This window comes from Pholcus phalangioides, unplaced genomic scaffold, assembly GCF_987345545.1.
Source record: "Pholcus phalangioides strain wild (caught in Gottingen) unplaced genomic scaffold, Ppha-v1.0 ptg000004l_1, whole genome shotgun sequence".
Lineage (NCBI taxonomy): Eukaryota > Metazoa > Arthropoda > Arachnida > Araneae > Pholcidae > Pholcus > Pholcus phalangioides.
Window position 1 is genome coordinate 28,857,592 of NW_028301597.1, and position 25,314 is coordinate 28,882,905.

Consider the following 25,314-nt stretch of genomic DNA (forward strand, 5'->3'; position numbering starts at 1 on the left):
CGTCAGCAAAATTTCGTCAGCAGCTATATGAAATATTCTAACAACCTTAAAACCCCCTCCCCCCCTCTTGTCAGCAAAAGTCAGCAAAACACTGACTCCCCCCCCCCCTCCCCGTCAGCAAAATTTCGTCAGCAGCTATATGAAATATTCTAACAACCTTAAAACCCCCTCCCCCCCTCTTGTCAGCAAAAGTCAGCAAAACACTGACTCCCCCCCCCCTCCCCGTCAGCAAAATTTCGTCAGCAGATATGAAATATTCTAAGAAAGAAAAATTTCATATCTTCAAAAAGGGGTGGTTGATGACGCTAAGCAACCTTAAAACCCCCTCCCCCCTTGTCAGCAAAAGTCAGCAAAACACTGACTCCCTCCCCCTCCCCGTCAGCAGCTTAGAATATTTCCTATCTTCAAAAAGGGGTGGTTGATGACGCTAAGCAATCTTAAAACACCCCCTTCCCCCCTTGCCATCAAAAGTCAGCAAATCCGAAACCCCCCCCCCCCCTCCCTCGATGCTGACGTAATACTCCCCTTATAACCCTTATTACATCTTATCGTGGGTCCCAACGATACAAATCGTATGTATGCGATAAATCTCGTAACGTTACGGGCGCTTGACGCCAGAAAGTGGCAACCCAAGCGGAAATCTTCTGCCGGCCGTTTTTTTTCTTTTCTTTTGAAGATACGAAAAGGCGCAACGGATTTTCCTCTTCCCACTTTTGTTCGTGCTGCAGCCGTTACGCTCATCAGCTTGCGAACATCTCTCTCTCTCTCACACCACGAGGCAAATTATCTTGCAAGACGTAAATTTACGCCTATTTAATAAATCCACATTTACGATTTACCATCAACGATAATGGTGAGTTAAATGTCTATTATATAATATCCGCTAATGCCCTATTTTGTGGGTGTTTCCCCCCCCCCCCCTCCTTTCAAAAAATGTTTGAACGGTCGCGCCCATTGCTTGTGTATTTCATCATTTTATACATTTTTGTGTTATTTTAGTAGTTACGAGATATTTATATAAATGGTGTTTATTCAGATGTACATTTGTTTTGTTTTTATTATACAGGTGTTACACGGTTCAAATAAAGCAGTCATAACTGCAGTGGTGGCTTTTAGGGCGAGGCCCCCCCCCCCACACTTGAATTCAAGTGTAGGGGCCCCCAGAGTAACTTAATACGGATTTTGAATTTTAATATGTACGTAAATGGGCGTAGCCCTCCTTACAGGGCTCCAGCCTTGACTTATATGTTTTTTTTGTCTTTTTACACTAAATTCTCTATGTATGGGGGAGGAGTGTCAAATATCCCAGCTCTGGGGCCCTAAGGGCCCATGTGAATGTGACTCAAAGAGGTCTTTGGAAATGTCAGAGTCCCTATCTCTGACTTATTAAGGCTGCTCTAGATGAAATTAATAAGATAAGTTTGTCTAGAATCTTTCATAGGCGGAGATAGACTTGGAAGTCTGGGGGGCGCGGCGATAACTCATATATACATTAGATCAGTGGACTTTACCTTTGACTCTGGGGGCAATGCCCCCCCCCCCATATCTCTGCCCATGATCTCTAATTTTTATATTAAACTTACCGCAATGAAATTGTGTTGATTTCGAATTTTTGAAAATTATTCTGCTAGGTAATGTTTATTAATTATCAAATTGTTTTGAATTAATCTTGCATAGTTTTGTAAGCATCCATGATATAGGGCATTTTCCTACTTGTAATACAATACCCATCCCTCAAAATATATGAGTCCTGGTGTTGAATACATGGTCCTCTGTAAGGTTGGGGATTGACACCGCTCTGCCCTGTGGTGGGGGCCCTTGGCGGGCAAGTTCATAGGGGCAGCAAATTTGAGAACTGAGTCGCCAAGAAAAGTGGAATGGGAGAAGGGCAGTGAAATTTATATAACTGGATTAAATCCATCTCTGCTCGGACAGCTATGGGCTAGGTCACAGTGAGTGACTAAGAAAGTGACCTTTGCAAGCATGGTAGTGAGCAAAAGAATAAATAACCCAGGTGAACCCAGAAACATAAGTGTACTTGCTGGAGTGGCGGGAGGTTAAGTGGGTTATAGCGCACAGGGTGATAGTTCGAGGAAAGAGTAGTTGAGAGAATTGGACTTAACAAATTTTGCCACCCTTTTCCTTTTTAAGCCTGTTGGCAAAATCATTAATGCGTTTCTGGGCTGTTGGAAGCGCAACACAATTCTTGTTTGTTTTTTCACGTTATAAATTCACTGAAAAGATAGAGCCCATTAAAAGTCAGTGTAGGGGCTCTGCTGTGAGGGCGGGGCAGGCATTTCTCCCAGGCTGTAATCTTTGGTGGGCCCAGGACCTCACCTTTCACTTTCCCCTATAGTGAATTTACAGTCCCTTCAAGGTTTTCTCTATTACAGCACCTCTGCTAGAGAGTTTAAGTATGGGAGTGACCTATAGAGTGGAGAACCACATTAGTGAGCGACCAAGAGTAGCCTAGAGTATGCAAGCGAGTGAATGACAGAAAAAATGACTTAGTGAGCCAGTAAGTGATTGGAAGAGTGACCTGGTGAGTGAGGGGTCATTTCAGTCAGTGAGTAAAAGTCTGGAATCATGTTAGTGAAGAAACAAAAGAGTGACCTAGGAAGTGGAGGTGGCCAGATCCAGTGATACTTAGTGATGTGAAATTTTCCAGATTCGTGAGAAAAATTTGCCAAAATCGGCTCATGTGGGAAATTTTGAGAGTTCATGAAACAAAAGAATTCTTTGGAAAAAAATTATAAATGCAGTGCAGTACTTTTCTATTGTTAAATACTTGAATACATATTTCAACAACTGGCAGCACATTTCCATGAGGGGCTGTTCTAGTAATACACCATTATTGATGGGGAGGAGGTTTCTGATTTGCTGACTTTTGATGACGGGGGGGGGGGGGGGCGGTGGATAATGCTTACGTCATCAACCACCCTTTATGAAAATATGAGTTGGATTCAGAGGGGCAGAGCGGATGACAAAATTTTGTTGACGGAGGGGGGGGGGCATAAGAGGGTCAAAAATGGCTAAAAATTTACGTAATAATGAACGGCCACTAATGTGTGGGAAAAATTTACTCAAAGGAAGTTTGAGGTAATTTTGCTCAAGGTTACCATCACTTGCCAGGTCAGTGAGGGACCTAGAGAGCAGAGAACCACATCAGTGAGAAACCAAGAGTGACCTGGTGAGTGAGGGGCCACGGCAGTGACTAATAGAGCGAGAGAGCATGGGAGTGACCTAGTCTCTAGATCAGGGGGTCTTCAATCGTTCTCGAATGGTGAGTGCCGCCTACGCCCTTCATAGTACGAAGAGCACTCCTTACGACAACTTCCACAGACGTATGCCTGAAATCTGTATAGTTGTAATCCTCAAGTGTGATTTTCACTGAATGTTTAATTGTAGCATTAATCAAGTGCTCGCAAGCAACTGGTTGAAGATGGCTGCTCTAGATCCTGGAGAGTATGTAAGCGTGCGAGTGGTATAAAAAATAACCTCAGAATAGAAGCATATTTCAGGAGGGGAGGGTTTAAATGTCAGAGGGTGGCAAATTTCAGGAATGTGGTCGAAAAAGAGTAGAATGAGTGAACTTTGGCAATATAATAAACCTGCCTCTGCAGGTGCTCCTATAATAGTAGGTTTCAGTCGGTCCCTTTTTTAGCTCCATGGCCACCAAAAAAAATGTAATTGGCACTTGAAATTTTTCGTGTATGAATTGTAATTTTAGGGCAACAATTTTTTTTGTTAAATTTGTGTCTACTAACGGTCAAGATATGAGAAAAAGGGGGATTTTTGTCAAGTCCCACCTGGAATATAGTTTAAAATTACATTGAATAAAGTATTGTAGTGCTTACGATTTACAACATTTCAAGCATCGAGCATTTTCAAACCTGTATATACATCATCCTCTCCACTGCTATGAACTATTTCATACATTTTTAATTTGAACTGGGAAAAAAAAATTCGAAATGACAAAATAATTTAAGGGGATGAAATGAAATTCAAGACTGAAAATTTTTTTATTGTTGGAGTTAAATTGCATTTGCACCCTTTTTATATGCAAATCTGAATGTTTCTGGTGGTGCAAGAAGCCCCAGTGTCTTCTGTATTTTTTAGGGATGTAAAATTCTTGAATAATCTTTTTAAGAGAATAAATTCTAATCGAGGATCTCGGACTATTATAAATAACTTGAGAATATTCTTATTAATTCTGGATGAAAATCTTGTTATATATAATATCCTTGAGAGTATTCTCTGGAAGGACTACTTTTATAAATTACCGGGAAATATTGAAAATAATTATTCTCAAGTTATTAGTAATAGTACTTCCAGAGAATATTCTTGAATATTCTGTGATGAGAATATTCTTCGGTTATAGAAGTCCTTCCAGAGAGTGTTCTCAAGAATATTTGTAATAACATACATGTATTGTAATAAATATAATCTCTATAAATAACTTGAGAAAAATTCCTATTTTCTATAAGAATATTCCCTAGTAATTTATAATAGTCCTTCGAGAGAATATTCTCAAGAATACTGTTCCAGTCCCTCTTCCTGTCAAGAAGATAGGAATATTAGTTTTTAGCCCACAATATTGGAGTGTAAAAGCAAGAAAATTAAACCAACATGGCTGAATTGCACAACTTTTAAAGGCGGAATTTGAATGTATTTATATAGAAGAAAACAGTTCTGTATCGTGTTAGAATGATCGTGGTTATGTAAGAGTAGCTTCTTTTTATCAATCAACCTTGGTTTTGGTTTAATTTTTTGTTTTTAACTTTTGAGAATTTATCAAATTTTAAAATAATTTAAGGTTTTAATCTGTAACGTTTCTAAAATCTTCGTGATCAAACTTTAAAAACCTCATAATGACCAAGAGAATATTCTGAGTATTCTCAAACTAAAAGTTGTCATTGGGGGGGGGGGGATTATGCCAAAAATTGCTTAGTTTTGAATATTTCGGGCAATGAAAACTGATTTATATTTCATAATATAAACAAAATTAGTTAAAAAGTATTTAAAAGACAAATGAATATTCCTGATTATTTTTTTACTTCCAGGAGAATATTCTCACCTCAGATCTCTAGTATTTTTAGAGCTAGAAAAATGAAATTGCTTCATTTCTTAAAAACCATTACACGGGTATTGAACAGCAAAATGTGAAGGGAATCCCTTTTTAAAAAAAGGGATTGGCAAGGCAGTAGCAATAAACCATTTTGTTCACCATGACTGGTTTACATTGGACCTTACAATTTACAAATTTTGTACTGCGCTTTTGGAAGTGGTCCCAAAGCAGCGTCATTCTTAAAATTAAAAGGCTGTGTAATGTGGAAGAGTTGAACAGTGAAATGTAAACAAATACCTTTTTTAAAAAAAGGATGGACAAACGCAGTAAATTCCATTCCCTTCAACCATAAATGGTTTATACATTGGACCTAGAAATTTACTGTGGAAGCCTCCAAAAAATAATGTAATGTATATTGTGAGGAGAGACGGAAAAGAATTTGTCGAATCCCGTTTTTTAACGAATACCGTTATAGCGAAAATCTCGTTGTAACGAACTTTTCTGATCCCCAAATAAGTTTACATAGGAACAATGCATTGCGAATTCCGATATTACGAAATGAAAAATCCGTTATAACGAATACGAAAACAACTTTCTAAAAATCAACAAAATACAGGGTGATTATAATCAAAGTGGAAATTTCAAAACGCTGTAAAAAGCAAGAATTATAAATTTGGCCATCTGTTACCGATCATTTTCTCATTTCCAGGAACCAGATCTCCAAGTTCCCCCCCTGGTCAGAAATTGCAAAATTTCATAATCCGGACCTACAGCATCTGAAACCTTAGTTTGGAAACTCGCAGTATTAATCAGTTCGAGAGAACCTTCCAAATCATTTAAGCAAGCCTAGGAATTTGTTCCCTCGGTTTCCACAATAGGCCTGCTTGTACTGCCTCAAAAATATTAACGTGCAAAAAAAAAATAATCTCAGCCTAATTGATTTGAATTGCTCTGAATTTTAAAATTTAACTTCATTTTTTCTCATATCTAGAACACAAATAAATTTTTTTCTTTAGATAAATTTGTAAAACAGGAAGTTCCTTTACAACGAAATTTCGTTATAGCGAAGCGATTTATTCAGTCTCTTAGGAGTTCGTTATAACGGGATTCGGCTGTATTTGTGGTTGCTGGTGTGTACACTGCTTTGGCCAAAAATTGTTTTTGTTACCAAGTCATTTCTGTCCTCCTGCTTTGGCCGGAGTCGATCTTATACTGAAATGGTGCCATGATTTTTAAATTTAAATTTTGTTTTTGTTATTATGCTATGATTATGTTGTCTGTGGGGGCGGTCCTACTTTTGCTAATTTTTTGAGTTGGAGCCCTGGTGTTCTCTTTCGGGTATTTGACACGATATAGCGCATCCTTGGCTTGAATACTGCCGTCATGAAGTCCTGGGAATTTATGACACTTGCTTGAAATTGCGTGAAGCAGCAAAAATCACCCGGAATATGTCCTTGTCTGTGAATGAAACGCAAAATTTTGGAGTGTACAATGTCGTCTTCGCGTCCGATCCCAGTCACGGGCTAATGATACATATTTGAACCTCGTGCGAACACTAATTCATTTTCCCTCCATTAAAAGAATTCTTTGGGAGAAATTGAACAACCATTTTTTTTTTTCCCAAACCCTAATAGTTATGTCTGGCAGTTCTGACATGAGTCACGACATTGGCTTTTGTGTTTTGGTGGGGAAATTACGGTGACGTGTGTAGTTTTTTTTTTTCTTCTCTGGTATCCATCCCCGGTCTGATGCTTTCAAAATGCCAAAAAAAGACCATGTACACTGTCTGGGATTTTTTTTTTCTTCCATTTCTCAAATGTCTTGTTGCCATGCGGAGGAATTCGAAATATCGCTTGTTTGCGATGGATGGACCAATTCACTCAATTTTATATGACGGAAACGTTTATTTTACAGCTTGCAAGAGGCGTCAACTTATTTGCTCAGCAGGGCTGCCTCAAGATCACGGGGCCTCGTTAGAGTGATGTTCTGAGACCTACATGCGGCTGAAATTACCAATCTACAAATTTACATATTCTCGAAAAATTACCAGATATTATGAGGCTGGCCATGTCTTGGATCTATGCGTTAAGATGTCCCTGTGCTCACGAGCATCGAAAAACTTGAGGTGGGTGTTTGTGACCGATTTTCGTCCTCACGCTGGCTTGATTGATACGTCTTATTCCAGCTGTCTTTTAACAATTCGCGTGAAGCGGAGTCCTGGCCCAATTCTTTCCAAGGTTGGTCGTGGGCTAGTAGTGTGGCCGTTCCATCATTGGCAGTGCTCATGAAATGTTGGAGGCTGGAAGGTATTGAAAGGCTGGTCGAAGATAACGACCAGCCTAAGTCAAAGGAGCCACCTTTTTTACCTTCACGATCCGTCTCGCCACACGCTACTTCACCAAACACGAACTCTGGCCATATCACTATATTGCAATTTACTGCCATTAATGAGATGGGTTGGAAATGAAGGCGCTGTCCATCGGTGGTCGCCTCAAGCTCATTTGGGAAAATATCTTAACTATATCCTTCCTTGGATTTGAACCCGGAACCGTGACAGCAACCTTCACGGTTCCTCCACCCACCACATAGTGGTAGACGAGCATCTTACCACCATGCCACTCGGGCGTAGCCACACACTGGTCGAAGGGTGCCAACAGTCAGAGTGCACGTTGGAGCATTAGTATCCTTGCAGTGTTTTGGAAGCAAATACAGTGAAACTTCGCTACAACGATATTCGATATAACGTTAAATTTCCCCCACAACGGTATTTTTCAAGTTTTGTGTGGAAATGTCAAACTGCTGCCTCTCGATACAACGGTATTTTTTCTTGGTTCACGGAGTACCTTTTATATCGATGTTTCACTGTATTCGCCAAGGAACTTTGTGTCATGCCTAACCTATCCCCCGCCACTAGTTGGTGCTTTATTGCAGCAGTGGGGAGGCAAACATTAGAAGCAAATATTTGCGATTTACTGTTGGGCCAGCCTCGACACGAGTGGCCCTAGCTCATGGCAGAGTGCACAATTGGACCGATACGACAAGTGACTCGAATGAAATCGTCACGGATTGGTTGGAAACATGAAACCAGTGTCGTATCGCTCCAGTGTGCGTCAACAGTGCTGCCGACTTGGAAAGCTTTGGCTGTATATAATGTACATGTGAAAAAAAAGAGTAAGAAGACTTTTTGAATTTTTGGATTGTTTAGCCCATATAAATTTTGTCAATGTAAATCCCCATTAATTTTTGATGTTGCTAGGAGTGTTTTGCGTCACGACTCCCAGGTGTTTTTCCCCTATTCCACCTTGAACAGATGTTGCTAGCTGCAGATTGTGTGACCTGCTTCTGTGGACTGGTGGCATTTACCTGTTTATAGCCAGATCATGACTTTTGACCAGTTCTATTTACATACACAACTCATACAGGGTGATCAGCGAATAAGCCCTTATTTCAAAATTAAATATCTCTACAACAAAGATCAATAGAATTATGCGGTAAACGGTACGTTTATTTTGGGGTTCCGAAAATTTTCATTTGTGTGAAGAGAAACCACTGCATTCGCCTAAAGTTACTGCATCGGCTGCGGTATGCGCCATGTGCGCTGACAAATTGTTCCAAAATTGTAACGTAACGTTCAGTAGTAATTGTTTCTCTCACGAAGAAGGGGCCGATAATGCCTCTGGCGCATACCGCAGCCCATGCAGTAACTTTAGGCGAATGCAGGGGTTTCTCTTCACACAAATAAGGATTTTCGAAACCCCAAAATCTCCAGTTTTTTTTTTAAATTTCAAAAAATTAAAAAAAAACAACTAAATTTTCGAAATTTCTGTACAACATTCTTAGTGTTTTGCTAATAAACGTACCGTTTATCGCATAATTCTATTGATCTTTGTTGTAGAGATATTTAATTTTGAAATAAGGGCTTATTCGCTGATCACCCTGTACATGCAAACACATATCTATCCACAAACATTAACGCATCTTCACAGGCCTTCTTGGCCAGTTTTTATGCCTTCAGTTGGCCCTCCTGGGCTAGGCTCAATCGGCTCAAAATTCAATTCTGGTAAGCTTTGAAGGCCCATCATGGCTTAGGACTCGGATCAGCGATATTCCACAGATTTTTACTGTTATCTTCGAATCAGAATTCAAAAATTGCCTTCACTGCAATTGCCGCAATCGATATTTTCAATGTTAATTTTATTCCGAAAATTTTCTGGTGATTTCCAGTCTGTGAAAAAAGCTGATGCACTCCTGTTGGATTTTTCCCAAGAACAGACCCGTGCTGTTAGTTTCAAGTTATGGCTAAAGGTCGAAGCCATTAGTGATCGGGTTTTCCTAGAAAATAAATTGTGGATAATTTGCCATTTTAAACTTCGTTTTTTTTTTATACGAGCTTCGTTCCGTGCGTTTCGACTTGAAGTCAAGTGACATAAAAAAAAAAAAAATCTTGTTTGAATTTTCGACCTTTTCTCGAGATAACTCCGATTGTCTGTTCAACCATTCCGTGAAGTGCGGTTATGGAGGGGGGGGGGGAAGGGCCTGTTTTTTGATAACTTATCACAGAATGACAAATTGTGTTGCTTGAAGTAGCCTTGAAAAGGTCTAGTTCCTGGTTTTTTCTTCCTCTTCCAGTATGATTTCGATAAAGTTATCACGGAACGTCGCTGTTGCCTGTGTTGTGTACTTTTGCGAGTGAATACGTAATTATTTCGAATTGTGAAGGTGGGGAGTTGGGATCGTTGGAGAGGCTACACGTGGCAATATTTTCTGACATTTAACTCGGCTACCTGACTGGAACATACCATTGAATTGACGTTGCTTCGCAATACCATTGAATTGGCGTTGCTCGACAAATCCCATGTGCACTTCGCAATGGCGTCTAAAAAATTAGTATTGGTGCCTTAAATTGGATCGAAACGTACGCTTGTTTAAACTGGAGGCAATGTCGATTTCACAGCCAACCTTATACTTTTCTTGAAACGCCTAACTTCAGGGGTTATGGCAGTGGTTCTCAGTGTGCCGCGGGTCCTTGGGGCGCCGGTGAACTGACCTTATTTATGTGTGCCTATTCAATACCATGAAGCGGTTCTTTGTTAGATTATTCTGGGGAGCCGCGTAAGACAGTTGGATTATAGCAATGACTCGCAAAGTGTGCTTCGTGGCTTCCCGGGGCGTCTGTAAACTTTGCCGTGCCGAGCTGAGGATATTGGTGTGCTTGTGCGCAGTTGCTGAATGGAGACAGGCTTTACCCAATCCCCATAGAATTATTTATTTCAACACATGGTAAGGGAGCCATGGCCATTAAATGTGAGAACCACTGTTTTAAATATTTTCTGTTCAATGAGATGAGTTTTTATTCTAAATTATTCAAGTGAACACTTCCTAATTCAATCTTGCCCTAGGGTGCCGTGAGACCGGTAAGGGGTCATTCAAGTATTACGTCAGCATCGGGGGGGTGTTTGAAGGTTGCTTACGTCATCAACCACCCTTTTTGAAGATATAAAATATTCTAAGCTGCTGACGAAATTTTGCTGATGGGGGTAGGGGGTCAAAAATGGCTAAAAATCTGCTTACGTAATACTTGAATGGCCCCTAAGGAGTCCCGCGGGATATTTCGGGAGAAATTATATTGAAAGTACTGACATTGACTGTGATTCCCAATAAGTATCATGGGCTTTCATACCGCCGCAGAATTGAATTCAGGCAAAAGTGCCGCCAACGTTAAAATGTGTTGGAATCCCTGCCCCAGAAGGGTTCTAGCGGCGATTTCCAATAGACCTTGGATCAGTGTTCGCCAATACGCATCCTGGATACATGATTCACGCATCGAAACTCTATTTTACTCCAAATTTTTGAGTGAAAATACTTCAAATTGTAGGTTAATTTTTTTTTTTTGTTTTCCTGTGTGTTTTACATAAAACGTTTGTTTTAAGTACTCCTTAAAATTTTGGAGTGTAATTTATTTTTCAAAATTATTTTTTCGGATAACACTGCCTTGGATAAGAACGGGTCCTAGTGAAATCGTGGCTTAATCTGAATTCATGGATTTTTCGGGGGGTTCCAGTGACAACAGTCTCGTTAAAGCGCGTGAAATTGTGATGATCAGAATGACTGCTTGAATCCGAGAAACAAGATCTACTCCCGTTGAAGCTTTTTAAGTGTGATTTTTCTTATTTTTAGCTTAATCTTTCTTCCCCTCCAAGGGCAATAAAAGTTTCACTTTTATAGCGCGAGATTTTTCAAGTTGCACCTCGTGAAGTCAACCGACACCTCTGTGGAAATGCGAATTTTTTCGCCCTTTTGCGAGTGCCCCATTGCGGTATCCGGCCTATATATAGCACGGGGTGCCCTTTTTCAACCTTATGTTTTCTATCTGTGTCTATCATCGTGTTTTCTCACTTGTGGCCTCTCGTTCCATGCTATGAGGGAAATGCTCTAAAAAAAAAATCATTGCCATTTCCTGGGGTAAAAGCTCCTGCCTCGTTATTACTTTGTAGGTCTTGGAGTAGAGCGTGAAAGATATTGCCTATTAGGCCTACGTTGTGTGTCTCTCATGGAAAGTGAATTATCAGAATGTTTTTGTGTGTATGTGCCCTTATGATAAAGTGGTGCTTGAAATGTGTTACTGGCGTTTATGGGTGGAGGTTCTGAGATGTTTTCATAAGCGTCTGGGGTTTTCTAGTGAAAGGTTGTTTATGATGCTTGAACTGAGGGCCAGCTGATGCTTTCATTACGACTGAAAGCCCCAATGGGACTGATATTTGACACGAGTGTGCGTGTTTTAGGGGCTGCTGGCGGAATCTTAGCAATGTGGAGTGTTCTACATTCATTGGGGTCAGGAGCTGTTTTGATATCGAATTCTAACGATGAGAAGCCCGATTTTTTTTTTTCCTTAAGCTGAAGTGGATTCGTTTTCTTTTTGTAAGAAATGTGGAGTTCCTGGTGTTGCATATTGTTGGTCTTGACGCATGTTCTTGAATAATGGTTTTTCTATGGCAATGGTAACAGCACCCCGTTTTCCGGAAACTTAGTCATAAATTGGGTGGATTGGCATGCGAAAAATTTATCAGTAAGAGGAAGAAACGAATGTAGTAACAAAAAGTGTAAATACAATGATACCTCAATATAACAATACTCTGCCGACTAAAAATAAATATTGTTATATGGAAAGGCAACTGTTTTTAACATTAGAGTATAGACATTTCCAAAGACGAAGAAAAAATGTAGAGGGATTTATATAGTAGCAGCATATGGCAACCAAACCTAGTTATTACGTCTGTTAGGCTGCTTTCTTGCCTATAATGAATGTTTTTAAAGGTTCCTGCCAGCATAAGTTGGGCTTATTTCGGCCTTTAAAGGTCATTTGTACTCCGGAAGCATGAGAAGTTGGGACCACTACTAGCAGTATTCAATTTTGCACTTCTCGAGGACCCCTTAATCCAGTGTTTCTTAGTGTGCGCCGCGGCTCCTAGGGACGTTGTGCAGATACTGATTTACTGATCTACGTGCCTATTTATGCTCTGAAATGGTTCTTTTTATAGGTGAAAATATATAAAATTATATTCTGGGGGAGCCACAGACGGAATTGGGCAAATTGAGCCAGGAGTGACCAAAGTTTAAGAACGACTGCCTTAATCGAACACTTTAGCCCGTTCACATGGGTAATAGAAAAAGCGGGTTAAAACAAGAATTTTCGCCAATGATTGCTCTCCATTTCTTTCCTTACGAAGGAAAAAAGTCAGGCGGGGGCTATAGGGAACCCCTCCCTCGTCCGTCAGTCACTTGCCTCATAATGCTATTTATGCTCCCGAAGCAGAATATGCTGAAAACTGACGTAGATCGCATAACAGTCCGTGCTGTTGCGCAGAAGAATCTAAAAGAATTCAAATAAGTGTTGAAAACACACGCACCTCTGAGAGCTCCTAGCAAAACAATGTAAAACATTCTGCTTTGGGGTTTATGTTCTGAGAAACATCCCCGGGGGGATCATCTTTTTGAAAACCATTGCTCAAGAGCAGGAGGAGCACACAAGCTTTTACAGACTAGCGGGGATGACCGGATATCAATCAAATTAAAACCGGGACATGCAAACCTAATTACGACAAAATCGTATACAGCAGTGTATACGATTTCCCAAAATGGGTAATGTCACCCACTGGGGGAGAGGGTGGAAGTTAGATATGCCAGTGCTTGGCGAATCTCAGGTCGCCATGGTGACTGAAATTTATATAAGCCTCGATTTGTTAAGCCCTGGGAACCTAAGAGTTCATTCTATTTGGGGGGGGGGGAACGATTGGGGAAAAAAATCTGTTTCTGGCGCGTAGGACTATTATTTTCCTTCCGATTACTTGAAAATCTGCGTAGACACCAGAATAGACCTTTTGATCTGGAATGTCTAGAACAAGGTGGGGTTCGATCAAAATTAAATTGTTAGAAGTAATCGCGTTTTGGGTCTGAGTTCCGAATCATTGTTGCATGTGTTCTTTATGTAATTTTCTCTCGTGCTGGCGAAATACGATCTTGATGCTCCCGTGTGGACTGGTGGAGTGAGTGAATCATGCTATGGTTGATGCGTCACAGAAATGGATGGAGTTCGATCGTGTCTCTGCAACCAGACTGTCAGCATGGCTGCTCATGAAATTTTTACGACTTGATAAGGGTTGATTGTAGACTGCCCGCCGCTTCCCGGTATTGCGATAGGGCGTTTTTATTGCCGGCATTTTTGTTTTTATGTTCTGATGCAGTCGAGATCCCGGAAGTATATCCGTTGCATTTCCGGTTAAAATGTGCGTCGCAATCAGATCGTTCAGTCCAGAATTTTTTTTTCTCTTGCTTTCCTAACTAGGGCAGGAGCCAATCATCAGGTGTAATGGACTGAGAAGACTTTTTATTATTCATGCTCATGATGTTTCAAATCTCGTTCTGATGAAGGCGACCATTTCACATGAAAATAATTTGACATCGATGTGTGGTATCAAATAAGATCTGGTTGTGGCCCATCCCCCCCCCCAGTTTCTATGGGGAGGGGTTTGCTTACAATTATTCAAAATTATGGTTTCGAACAAGACATAGTAGTGCTTTCACATTTAGTTGCTATGGTGGATGCTGAATTCTTCCTCAGTATTTAATCCTGTATATCAGGGGTGAACAACTTCCGGGTCGCCAATAGGCTCCATCTGGCATAGACTTCACAGGCTGGACGCACGATGATTCATCAGACATGCCACTGTACCCAGGCAGGCCAGTCATTGGGGGCCCGTCTTTTGAAACTACACTAAAAATGGTATATATATACAAGTGTGTGTGTGTGTGTGTGTACGCAGTACATGTTTTGCGCCCCCCCCCCACCCGGAAAAAGTTGAAATGACGGCCCTTTACCCACTGTTATTGGCAGAATCTGGGTTCTTGAGTGAAAGTGGGTCCCTCTCAAAAAAAATTATAACCCCCTCCTCCCATCATTCATTGGTATGTTTTGCCCCCCCCCCCCCCCAGCATGTTACATAAACACAGAATTTTGGTGTCCATATCTTTTGTTTGTAGTTTATTAATTGATGCTGAATTAAATTTGGGAGATTAAGAAACAAATTGGTAGGTCATATGAAAATATGCATTCTTGTTTATGATTAACAAGATTTATTTTAATTAATAAGCAGTCAATTTTAATTTAAAAAAAAACTGATTTAAATGCTTTTTTTATACCCTGTTGGTATTAAATTCTACGATTCATACTTGAATTTGAGAAGTGTTTCTCCTGGAAAAAAAATGGCGAAACTCGGTTCAAAGTTCACCTAACTTTGGGTTGTGTAAGTAGCTGGGTTTAAGCTACAGTCGCATTTTTTGCAAAATGCGAAAGAAGTAGTAGCCACTTTCACAAAAATGGGTACAGGAAGTGCGAAACAAGATATATAATTTTGCCAAAGCTTTTTCCCTCATTTTCGATTTTGTGCGAAAAGAATTTTTTACCTAGCTTAAATCCTGGTAAGTAGGGCTGCATGTCCCCTTCCAATTTTTTTTTTTTACTGGGCTCAGTCTTGCTTGTTGGAACTTGATCATCGGTTTTCAGGAAAAAGTGTTTGTCTGTGATGGGTTTTTCTTTCTCCTTACAGAATTTCACTTACGTCGCTGAAGAAGTTTCACTTCAAATAAAGTTATTTAGAACAGTTTTTCGTAAGATAATGCTCATCTCTCCCCAGAAATTTGGTGGCCATTAAAATTTTTTGTCTTTATTTTCTTGAATACAATTTATTTCATTAACATGTTTTTTCATTTATTTTCAGAGGGAATGTATCAGTGTCCACATTGGTCAGGCCGGAGTCCAGATTGGAAATGCCTGTTGGGAGCTTTACTGCCTCGAGCATGGTATTCAACCTGACGGTCAGGTAACGAAAGACAAAGCCATTGGCGATGATTCGTTCAATACCTTCTTCAGTGAGACTGGGTCCGGAAAGCATGTGCCAAGAGCTGTGTTTGTTGATCTTGAACCTACCGTTGTTGGTAAGTTATAAAAATTTTAAACATTTGACTCAATTCTTTGTAAACTGTATAGAATATTTGGTATCTTTTGACTGTCAATGAACAGTGTACTTGATGCATTTCTTATTTCTCCAGATGAAGTTCGGAGCGGTGCTTACAGACAGCTGTATCATCCTGAACAGCTCATCACCGGCAAGGAAGATGCGGCCAATAATTACGCCAGGGGTCATTATACCATCGGGAAGGAGATCGTGGACATCGTTCTAGATCGTATGAGGAAATTGGCTGATAACTGCACTGGGCTGCAAGGCTTTCTGATCTTCCACAGTTTTGGCGGTGGCACTGGATCTGGCTTCACTTCACTCCTCATGGAAAGACTGTCTGTGGATTACGGCAAGAAATCGAAATTGGAATTTTCAATCTACCCTGCCCCACAGGTAAAATCATTTTGCCACTTATTGTATGAATGGAAAATTTTGTATTTGGTTTTTGAAAAATGTATAGTCTTTCGACATATGTACATCAAGGGTATTCTAGCTTTAGAAGAGTGCAGATCACTTCATTGATTTGATGTGTCACTAGCAACTTCAATTAAATAATCTGGATTAGCGCTAGCAGGTTACTTGAGTGATCTGTAAATGTGCCGCAGGACTCGTAAATCACTTGTGGTGCTGTTTCAGGTAACTGCAGCACATTCCGGGTTCACTTAAGTGATCCATGGCATAATCCCTGATCTTTTGAGTAAACAGCAGTACAGTTTCAAAGCACAAGTGGCCAGCAGCACATTTTCAGGTAACTCGAGTGCTCTGGAACTGTGCCATTGGTTACTCAAGTGATTTGGGATTCTAGTGAAGATTTTTTTTTTTGTTGGCATGATTTGATTTGAGTGCAGTAATTGCAGGTAGTTTTTTTTCTTCTCTTGTTAATATTAAACTGCTTGTGCAGTGCACCTTGCGAGTATATTTCCATTAAGCGGGGGGGGGGGGTGCACTTAAACACTCTGGAACTGTGCTGTGGTTCATTCAGGTGATCGATCCGGAAATGTGTAGTTTCATTTTTACAAAATTAGGTTTGAGGAGCATGGGTCGAGCATATACTGTATACATTAAACTTGGATTAGGTGGCCAGTATATAGAACGACAAGACTTCTTATATTAATGCAGTCTCCCAGATTTTTCGATAGAATTCCAAACTACTTTAGTTCCTGAATTCTTGAGTATATTGCCCAAATCTTAAACAGAATTGTAAAAAGTTGGAAAAGTTGGCATTCCCCCACACGCGCAAAGAATTCACACGAGAAAGATCTGGTTTTCCCCCACCACAAAAATGGTGTTGCATGCATAATGTGAATTGCGTTTAGTCACAGAAAATGGTTTTGGCCGGTAAAAGACACAATTCGCAGAGTAGTCAGATCGGGCTCACAATAGTATATAATCTATGAGGTGACTTATAATTTTGATCCATCCTGTTTTTGGATCCAATGAAGATTTTTTTTTTTGTGGGTGTAATTTGATTTGCATGTAGAAATTATGGGTAATTTTTTTTTCTTAATTTAAACTGCTTGTGCACCTTACGAACATTCTTCCATTTAAAGAATTTCCAACAAATTGGTGCATTTTGGCACTGTTTGATAATGATTGACAGCTTCACTCTTATTGGCGCTGGATAACATGCTGCGACATTCCTAAGAGAGGGGAAACCCTTTTGGCCTATATCTGTGTGTGTGTGGGGTTTGTACAGAATTTGGTTCCGCAGAAAAATTTTCTTAATTCTCATTCTCCAAGATATATGTGAATATTATGTAAGCCAGGAATGTTAAACTTTCAGGAGAGTATGGCCTACTTTATTGGTTTTAAATGTGTTACAAGCCACTTGAGTGCTCCGGAACTGTGTAGTGGATCGCTCAAGTAGTCTTCAAATATGCCATGACTCTCTTAAGTGATCTGTAAATGTGCTGCTTAGTTCATTTTTGCAAAATTAAGTTTGAGGTTGGGCCACATTTGGCTTATGGGCGAAGCATATATGATGTAAGTTATCTATGACATGTATGTACCAAGGTTTAAGCTAGGCAAAAAATTCCTTTCATAAAAAAACAATTGAGGGGAAAAGCTTTAGCAAAATGCTGTAGTGCTAATGATTGGTGGTAGGATGTCTACTCGTTTCATATCTCCTGTATGCATTTTTGCGAAAGTGGCTATTACTTTCACATTCTAAGATTTTCTTTTGCATTTTTTGAAAAACCGCAGCTTAAACCTTGGTATGTTATGTACAGTAGACTCAACAATCCGGTCATGCATTTGTCTGGCCCTTTCCAGTATTTTGGCATACAATGATCTGGTATGTGCCGAAATAGTGAGTCCGTAATTTAATAAGGAAATTTTTCTCCTGAATCTGAATTTTGTTTCTCTTAAGAAAATTACATCCGATACACTCAATGCTTGTTTGATTTAATGTTTGTTTTCATCTGGGCTGACATTTAAAAGATTTCATCTTTAATCTTAGGTTTCTACTGCCGTTGTTGAGCCATACAATTCCATCCTCACAACCCACACAACTCTGGAACATTCTGACTGTTCTTTCATGGTGGACAATGAAGCTATCTACGACATCTGCCGTCGTAACTTAGATATCGAACGACCCTCTTACACGAATCTAAATAGGCTGATTAGCCAGATTGTGTCTTCCATAACTGCGTCGTTGAGGTTTGATGGAGCTTTGAATGTCGATCTCACAGAATTCCAGACCAATTTGGTACCTTATCCTAGGTAAAAAAATTATTTTTTTGCTAATTTCTAAATAACATTGTTAAATAGTATTGTTTGAAATTTAATTTTAATTTTTACCTTTTCAGGATTCACTTTCCGTTGGTAACTTACGCTCCGGTTATATCTGCTGAGAAGGCTTACCATGAACAACTCACTGTTGCAGAAATCACTAATTCATGTTTTGAGCCTGCTCATCAGTTAGTCAAATGTGATCCTCGCCACGGAAAGTACATGGCTTGTTGTATGTTGTACAGAGGGGATGTTGTGCCGAAGGATGTTAATGCTGCCATTGCTGCCATCAAGACCAAGAGGACCATCCAGTTTGTAGATTGGTGTCCCACTGGATTCAAAGTAAGATTTCTTTTTTAAAATTGTCCAAGTAAAGTCTTTTGACATTTCTTACTATATTAGTCTAGAGTGGCGATTCCTATAGTCCGTTTCAGGTTAACTTTGCAGTGCAGAGAAAGGTAGAGTGTATATTTCTTTGCCGCAAAATATAGTTCCCATATATCGGAGGCTTACGATGATCATTTATGCAGAATATTTCAATTTTTTGAATGATTGAAAATAAAATACTGAAAAAATATTGTTCTGAATCGATCTTTATTCGTTTAAGAATTTTAAAATAGAAAAAAAATTTATCACCATTATGCTTAAAAAAAAGATTTTTCTCAGTGAGATTGGCGAGAATCAGCTATACCTTACTGCGACTGCACATGGATACATTGGTTGAAAGGCTTTCGTTGTCATAGCAACGTGTGATGTGGTTCCCTCGTAGCTTCCCTTTCACTGCAAAGTTAACCTGAAACGAACTATAGTGTGTGGCCCACATCCCACAAAGGAACAATTTGAGTTTTCTATGAAGACTTGAACCTTTTGAGCTCTACCTTTTTTATGTCAGTTGAAATTTTTAATTTTTAGACAATTTCTTGATTTCTTTCTTTTTTTGTTCCCTTTCAGTGGAAAGGGGTTTGTTAAGGGTTCTTAATGTTTTGTGTCAGTGAGGTAAAGTCCATGGACCCCTGTGCCAATGAAGAAAAAATGAAGGCCACAAACTCATTTATATCCTGATGGTACTATAAAGCAGTGGTTCTCAATCTTTTTTGGCAAGCCTGCAGACCTGCTTCATTCATTTTTGTGAGTGGAAGGCCCGGTCAAACACAAGACCAATGCAAAATGAATGAGGAGAAATGAAACTGCTGATCACTCGCGGCCCAGTATGAATGATGTCAAGGCCTGGAGGTTGAGAAACACTGCTATGAAGTACCTGGTTAGATAAATTGTTTCGAACCAACTAATTGTTTCAAAAATATTGTTTTTGTCTTTAATTAGAACTAAAATGACCTACCAAATAATTCATACTATAGCTATTCATTATTATCATTACATTTATTATGATTTTCTTATTCTATTTTTCACAATGTCGAATATAAAGGGTTGAAAATAATGTTTTTTAGCAATGTAAAAATGACTAATTGTTTTCTAATCGAAGCTCAGACCCGTGAAGTCTCTCCGAGGAACCCTGATTAAGAGCAAGAGAACCACTGTTATTGGCTAATTAAGATGACCGTAGTTCTGGATTGTGAAAAGTCTTCCCAAATCACATTCCACTCAAATGCCTTTTCTTCACGTCAATTTTTTTACCCTAGCAATCTGTGGCTCACTTAACCCTCCTTATAAAATCTTAAGGACTCTGGTTCAGAACCCGCTGGGGTAAGGTATCTCAGCCGTTATTGGATTCCAGGAAGAGTAACTATATGACAACTCTAGTTTATGCTCTGATCAACATGGAGCAAAACCTTAGCAATTCAATTTGAATAGGGTGTTTGATCAGTGTCTGTAAATTAAGAATCAGCCATCGATAACTAGCACTCTTGAATGCTTCAAGAAAGCATGGCTGCGCTCCACAAACAGCAGGTTAAAGATTGCTGTTATAATCCGTTTTATACTCTTGCAAATACTGTTTTTTTCATTTTGAAATCTCTGCATGTGATATTTCGTAAATGTAGCTTTTATAGTAATCCAGGGAATTTCTCTTATTCCAGGTTGGAATCAACTATCAGCCACCCACTGTGGTTCCTGGAGGTGATCTGGCCAAGGTTCCACGTGCAGTGTGCATGTTGTCCAACACGACTGCCATTGCCGAAGCTTGGGCACGACTCGACCATAAATTTGATCTGATGTATGCAAAGCGGGCCTTTGTTCATTGGTATGTTGGTGAAGGTATGGAGGAAGGAGAATTCTCTGAAGCAAGGGAAGATCTTGCAGCCCTAGAGAAAGATTATGAAGAAGTTGGCATGGATTCCGTCGATGGTCTTGATGATGAGGGTGAAGAATTTTAAGAGACAGTATTTTTCCAAGAGAATTTTTTTCAGTTGCTCTGGTAGCATGACTTTTTTTGTATTTTTTAAATGCTTTCATTAAAACATTTCAGTTCTATCTGAAAGTTTATTTCATTCATTAAGTGGGGACGTTTCGGTAGTTTTAGTTTCTTGGAAGATAACTCATTTAAGAGATTGATATAAAATTTTGAGGAAGTACGGTTGGCCCTGTTTTTAATCAGATATCAATGATTCCAGTATAGAATATCTGATTTATTCTGGGAACAGTTCAATAGCCTTTTTACAACATTGGTATAGTTTGTATATTGAAAACTGGTGGGGGTCAATATTATTTTTGTATTGAAGACTAATAACTACAGAATAACAATCGGCATGTAAGAATTTTTTATCTTTGAATGAGAAAAAAAATCTAAGCCCCCTCCCCTTTTAAATGAAATTTGAGTGATGTGGAAAACAGATTTTTGCGACATATAATTTTTTTAAATTAGAAACTGGGGGTGGGGTTTACCACCTGATTCTTAACTACGGAATTTGATTTTTAGTTAAGAATCAAGAGGTAACATTTTAAGCTAAATCGTTTTCTTTCCGTAGTTAAGAATCGGGTGACCCCACTTTGCTCGATTCTTAGCAATTTTTTTCCTTCCATGTGAGATGACGTAAAATTTTTCTTTTTACGATCAGTTAAAAAATGAAAAAAGTATTTTAGATATGTATTTTTATTGCCAAATGAGGAATTTGTCTAATTTTCTAAGTTATCAAAAGGTTATGGGGGGGAGTGTTGGAGTCTGCATACAGCACGTATATAAGCACGTTGGTAATGGTGATAAAATCAGATTCTCTATAAAGTTTGATAAATTTTGTTACATTTACCAAGTAATTATAGCAATATCATCCCCTGGCGGGCGATGGAATGGTCCAGGGGGCAATAGAACCTACTGATTTAACATAGGATCCTATGGGTTAACTTGAGTTGGGGGGCGATGAGGGAAAAAACATTCTGATGAAGGGGGCGATGGAACAAAAAGTTTGGGAGACTGTGCTCTAGAGAATGGGTACAAAAACCTAGTCTTGTGGTTACAGCAACAGAATTTCAAAAAAATTCAAGCAGCAAAACACTTTTTTTTTTATGCATTTCAAAATGATCCGCAATGAAAAAACCATACAAATGACATTAGAATGTTACCAGCATGATCAGGCATCTTTAACCTGGTGCAGTGCTCGTGAACATTTGCTCAACATTTCAATTAAACACCTTGTACAAATTGCATGACAGATGTCGGAAGAAAGTTTTTTGCAGTGGGGGGGGGGGGGTTGGCGGTGAGAGAACTTCTGTATAAGGGGGTGATAAAGTACAATGTTTGGGTAACTATGATGTAGCTGATTGTGATGTATCGAGTAATGGTGAGGGATTTAACGAGTTCTATGATATCTTAAAATCTTTGAAAACTTTTTCCCAAATTTTAAACCTAAAAAAAACCCAGGGGTTCTTTTCTTTATACACAGTAAAATGAAATAGAGGGCACAAAAAAAAAAAAATTAACCCTGCAGATTGATCCATATGTATCCTTTCTAAAGGTGGTCTCTATTACGTGCCAATCTGCAATATATAGACGTGATTAAATTTTAGATCTAAAAACAATTGCATGGCTTTGAGGGATGATGTAAGAAACTACTAAATGTAATTTGGTGGCAATTGTAAAGCATTGTTTAATTGTGGGAATGTTTCAAAGGAGTCACCCATATCATTGGCAAGACCCCTAACTCCAGAATCGCTTCTTGAGAAATTTCGAAGAGAAAAATAGATATTTTTTTAAAGAGGACGAACACAGGCAACTGTGATTTTTGACCAGGATTTCTTTTTCCCGTGGCTCAAAAATATTTTCTGATATAGGTATCCCACTGTATCCGGGGTTACATAATGTCTGTTAGTCGTTTCTTCTCGATTCCAGTTAATTTCAAAGAATATAATGAGGCTTCCTTTACCAATCTGCGCATAATAAACTTTTATCTAATTCTCAGGGATTTTGCAGATTAATAATGGCTATGGTGGGCAAGTATGATGTAGCTGATTGTAATGAGTTCTATGATGAATAAAACTTGGCATACTTTTAATTGCACCCATGGAAAAACCACTTTCTATGAGAGATGTGGAACTAGGGCTACACACACTAGTAGGTGGTATTATTGAATTTTACATTATTTCTTGATAAATTAGACTTATTGATGCTGTAAACCAGATGTTCCCAACCTTTTTCAGGCAGCGTACCTCCAGCTGGCTCGGTTCCTTTCTGTGTACCCCCAACCCTCCCCCCTCCGATCTTTTCCACCCATTACAGTATTTGAAAAACTTTAAAAAAAGGTACATGTTGAATTGAATTAAATGGTCTATTTTTTAATTAATTCGGTTTATTTTTCAAGTAAGCAAACAAATTAACACAAAGATTGGGAAAAAATTAATGTGATGTTTTTGGACTGAAATTGAATAAAAGTTTTGAAAAATTAAGCTCAAAAAGAGGATAAATACAAACTCAAATCCGGAGCTGCGTTCAATTTGCTTCTATATATATTTTTTTAATGTAAATATATGAAGAAAACGCCCATTCACACACTCCGTGCTAACAAACGGCAACAAAAAAACTAGCTTTTCCGGAAAGTTCAACGTATGCGAAAAGTCCAAAAACTGACTAGGTTTACCATTCTGCCATTGAAGAGGATCTTCAGAGGGGTATCTGATGCGAGCTCTAGCAATTTCTACTTTTCTAGAATCAATATGAAGCTGGTTCAAAATACTCTTTGAAAGGATTAAATATCCACTGATCACCCATTTCAGTCTCTGAAAAATAATTTTCGAACGAGGATTTTAATCCTTCCAAGTGGCCGACTGTTAAATTTAGCTCAGCTTGTGACAAGAAATCGTGAATTGTTTTAAACATTTCCTAAAAAAAGGGCTACCTGGTGCCGAAGTTCAAACAGCAATGTCAGGATTTAACCCTGGCACAACCACCTAACTTCAGTGTGCAAAAGCAAAGCGTTATGAAGGCTGTCCATGTCTTCATACAGCAATTTATTGTTAGTAGGATTCATGTTGACAACTTTGACCGCTTCGCAAATTTGGAGGCAACGGTTTCGATGCAGGGCTCTGTCTGAATATAGCAGAGAGTCCATTTCATTTTGGGAGCGACTTCTGCCACGCATGCACGACCGTCTGAGTAACAACCTTCCAAGGATTTCTCTCCATCTGTTGTGAGCCCAATGCATTTCGACCATTGAATTTTTTTTTTAATGAAATGATTAATTGCTTCAAGTAAATCTTTAACAGTCGTACGACCCCTTCAATGGGTGACAAATAAAAACACACGTCGAATTCAATTACAAGTAGCACAGAATATTGTGCAACGTCGGTACTTTCATTGACTTGGATGGGAAAAAAAAATTCACAACCTTTAACGTGACTTATGACTGTGCTCTCAACATCGTCTGGTATAATTCGAGACACCGTATTAAACTCGTAAGAGCACGTTCCTCTGCAAACATGCATCTGACAGTATCTTTCCACCAATAGTGTGATTTTTTTGTCTCGCAATATGATAGCCTTTTGGAAGATTCAAAATATGTTTTGATGTTTACAGGTGCACAGTATTTGATTTTTGTGTTTCAGTCAACTTTCGCTTCCCCACAAATCCAGTTTTTAACCACTGATCCATAGTGTAAATCATGTGAGTAGTAGGTGCTTGGTAGAAAAGTTGAAGTAGAAAATTGTGGGAATAACATGCACACGCCTCAATACAAACATCCACAACAAAAGTTAAACACAACACAAATTGATTCTTTGCTTTTATGCACAGCCTGGCATTGTCAACAATCAAACTAAAACAGCGAAGAAAAGTGAGCCGAGAGGAAGTTCACTAATTCCGATTATAGGTTGGGCGGGAATAGGGAAGGCAGAACCTCTGTTATAGATTTTATTCATAGGGAAAGATCAATATATATTACAACTGACAATATTAGTAAAAACCTCTAAAAATAATTTTAAAAAGGTTGGTAATCTTTTTAAATTATTCTGTTCTTTTTTAGATGGGTGGCTGCCATTTTCTTTTCCCATGGGGGGTGCGCTGCTGTAAACAATGAGAAACCACACTGATGAAGCAAACCTTTTGTCAATGTTTCGGATTCCCTTGCGTTTTTTATTTTTGAAACATTTAAACAAGTCTCGCATAAATTATTTCAGAAGCACCAGAAAATCTTTTAAGAGTGATTTTTTTTAAATGTTTATTCAACACGTCAAACTTATTTTGTCCTGATACAAGAATTATTACTTCAACAGTGTTTTCCAAAAAAAAGAGACTGCACAAATATATGAAAACCGTGAATGCAGACTACAGTGTAAATCCTCTGGTCCAGATGCACTTTTCATAGTGTTTATGTTCCAACTATATGGATACCTCTGTTCCATTATACAGTGTGTCCTGTAAGTGCTAATGTGACCTTTATCTCATCAATTTGTTGTAGAGGTATGACTCCCATTAAAAAAATGCACAAATGTTCAAAAAATTATTCTATACCAGTTTCAAGAGTATTTTATTACACAGTATTTTCAATCAATTTTTTATACTACGTCCCCCCCCCCCCCAACTTCCAATTAGAATGTTTCCAATATTTGCTAAGATTA

At 38.9% G+C, this 25,314-nt stretch overlaps 1 protein-coding gene across 1 annotated transcript; it reads left to right on the top strand.

Annotated features, from left to right (window-relative positions):
- Positions 1–671: 671 nt before the first annotated feature.
- LOC149087052 (tubulin alpha-1C chain-like) lies at positions 672–20,742 on the top strand. The gene is made up of 6 exons (XM_089231276.1): positions 672–853; positions 15,343–15,559; positions 15,674–15,975; positions 18,041–18,303; positions 18,390–18,654; positions 20,349–20,742. Exons 1-6 carry the CDS (start codon positions 851–853, stop codon positions 20,643–20,645), a joined length of 1,347 nt encoding a protein of 448 aa, XP_089087402.1. The 5' UTR covers positions 672–850; the 3' UTR covers positions 20,646–20,742.
- Positions 20,743–25,314: the final 4,572 nt, after the last annotated feature.

Coding starts and splice junctions, on each gene's coding strand:
- LOC149087052 (XM_089231276.1), top strand. Junction 15,976..18,040: donor CAATCTACCCTGCCCCACAG/GTAAAATCATTT, acceptor CTTTAATCTTAG/GTTTCTACTGCCGTTGTTGA. Junction 18,655..20,348: donor GGTGTCCCACTGGATTCAAA/GTAAGATTTCTT, acceptor CTCTTATTCCAG/GTTGGAATCAACTATCAGCC.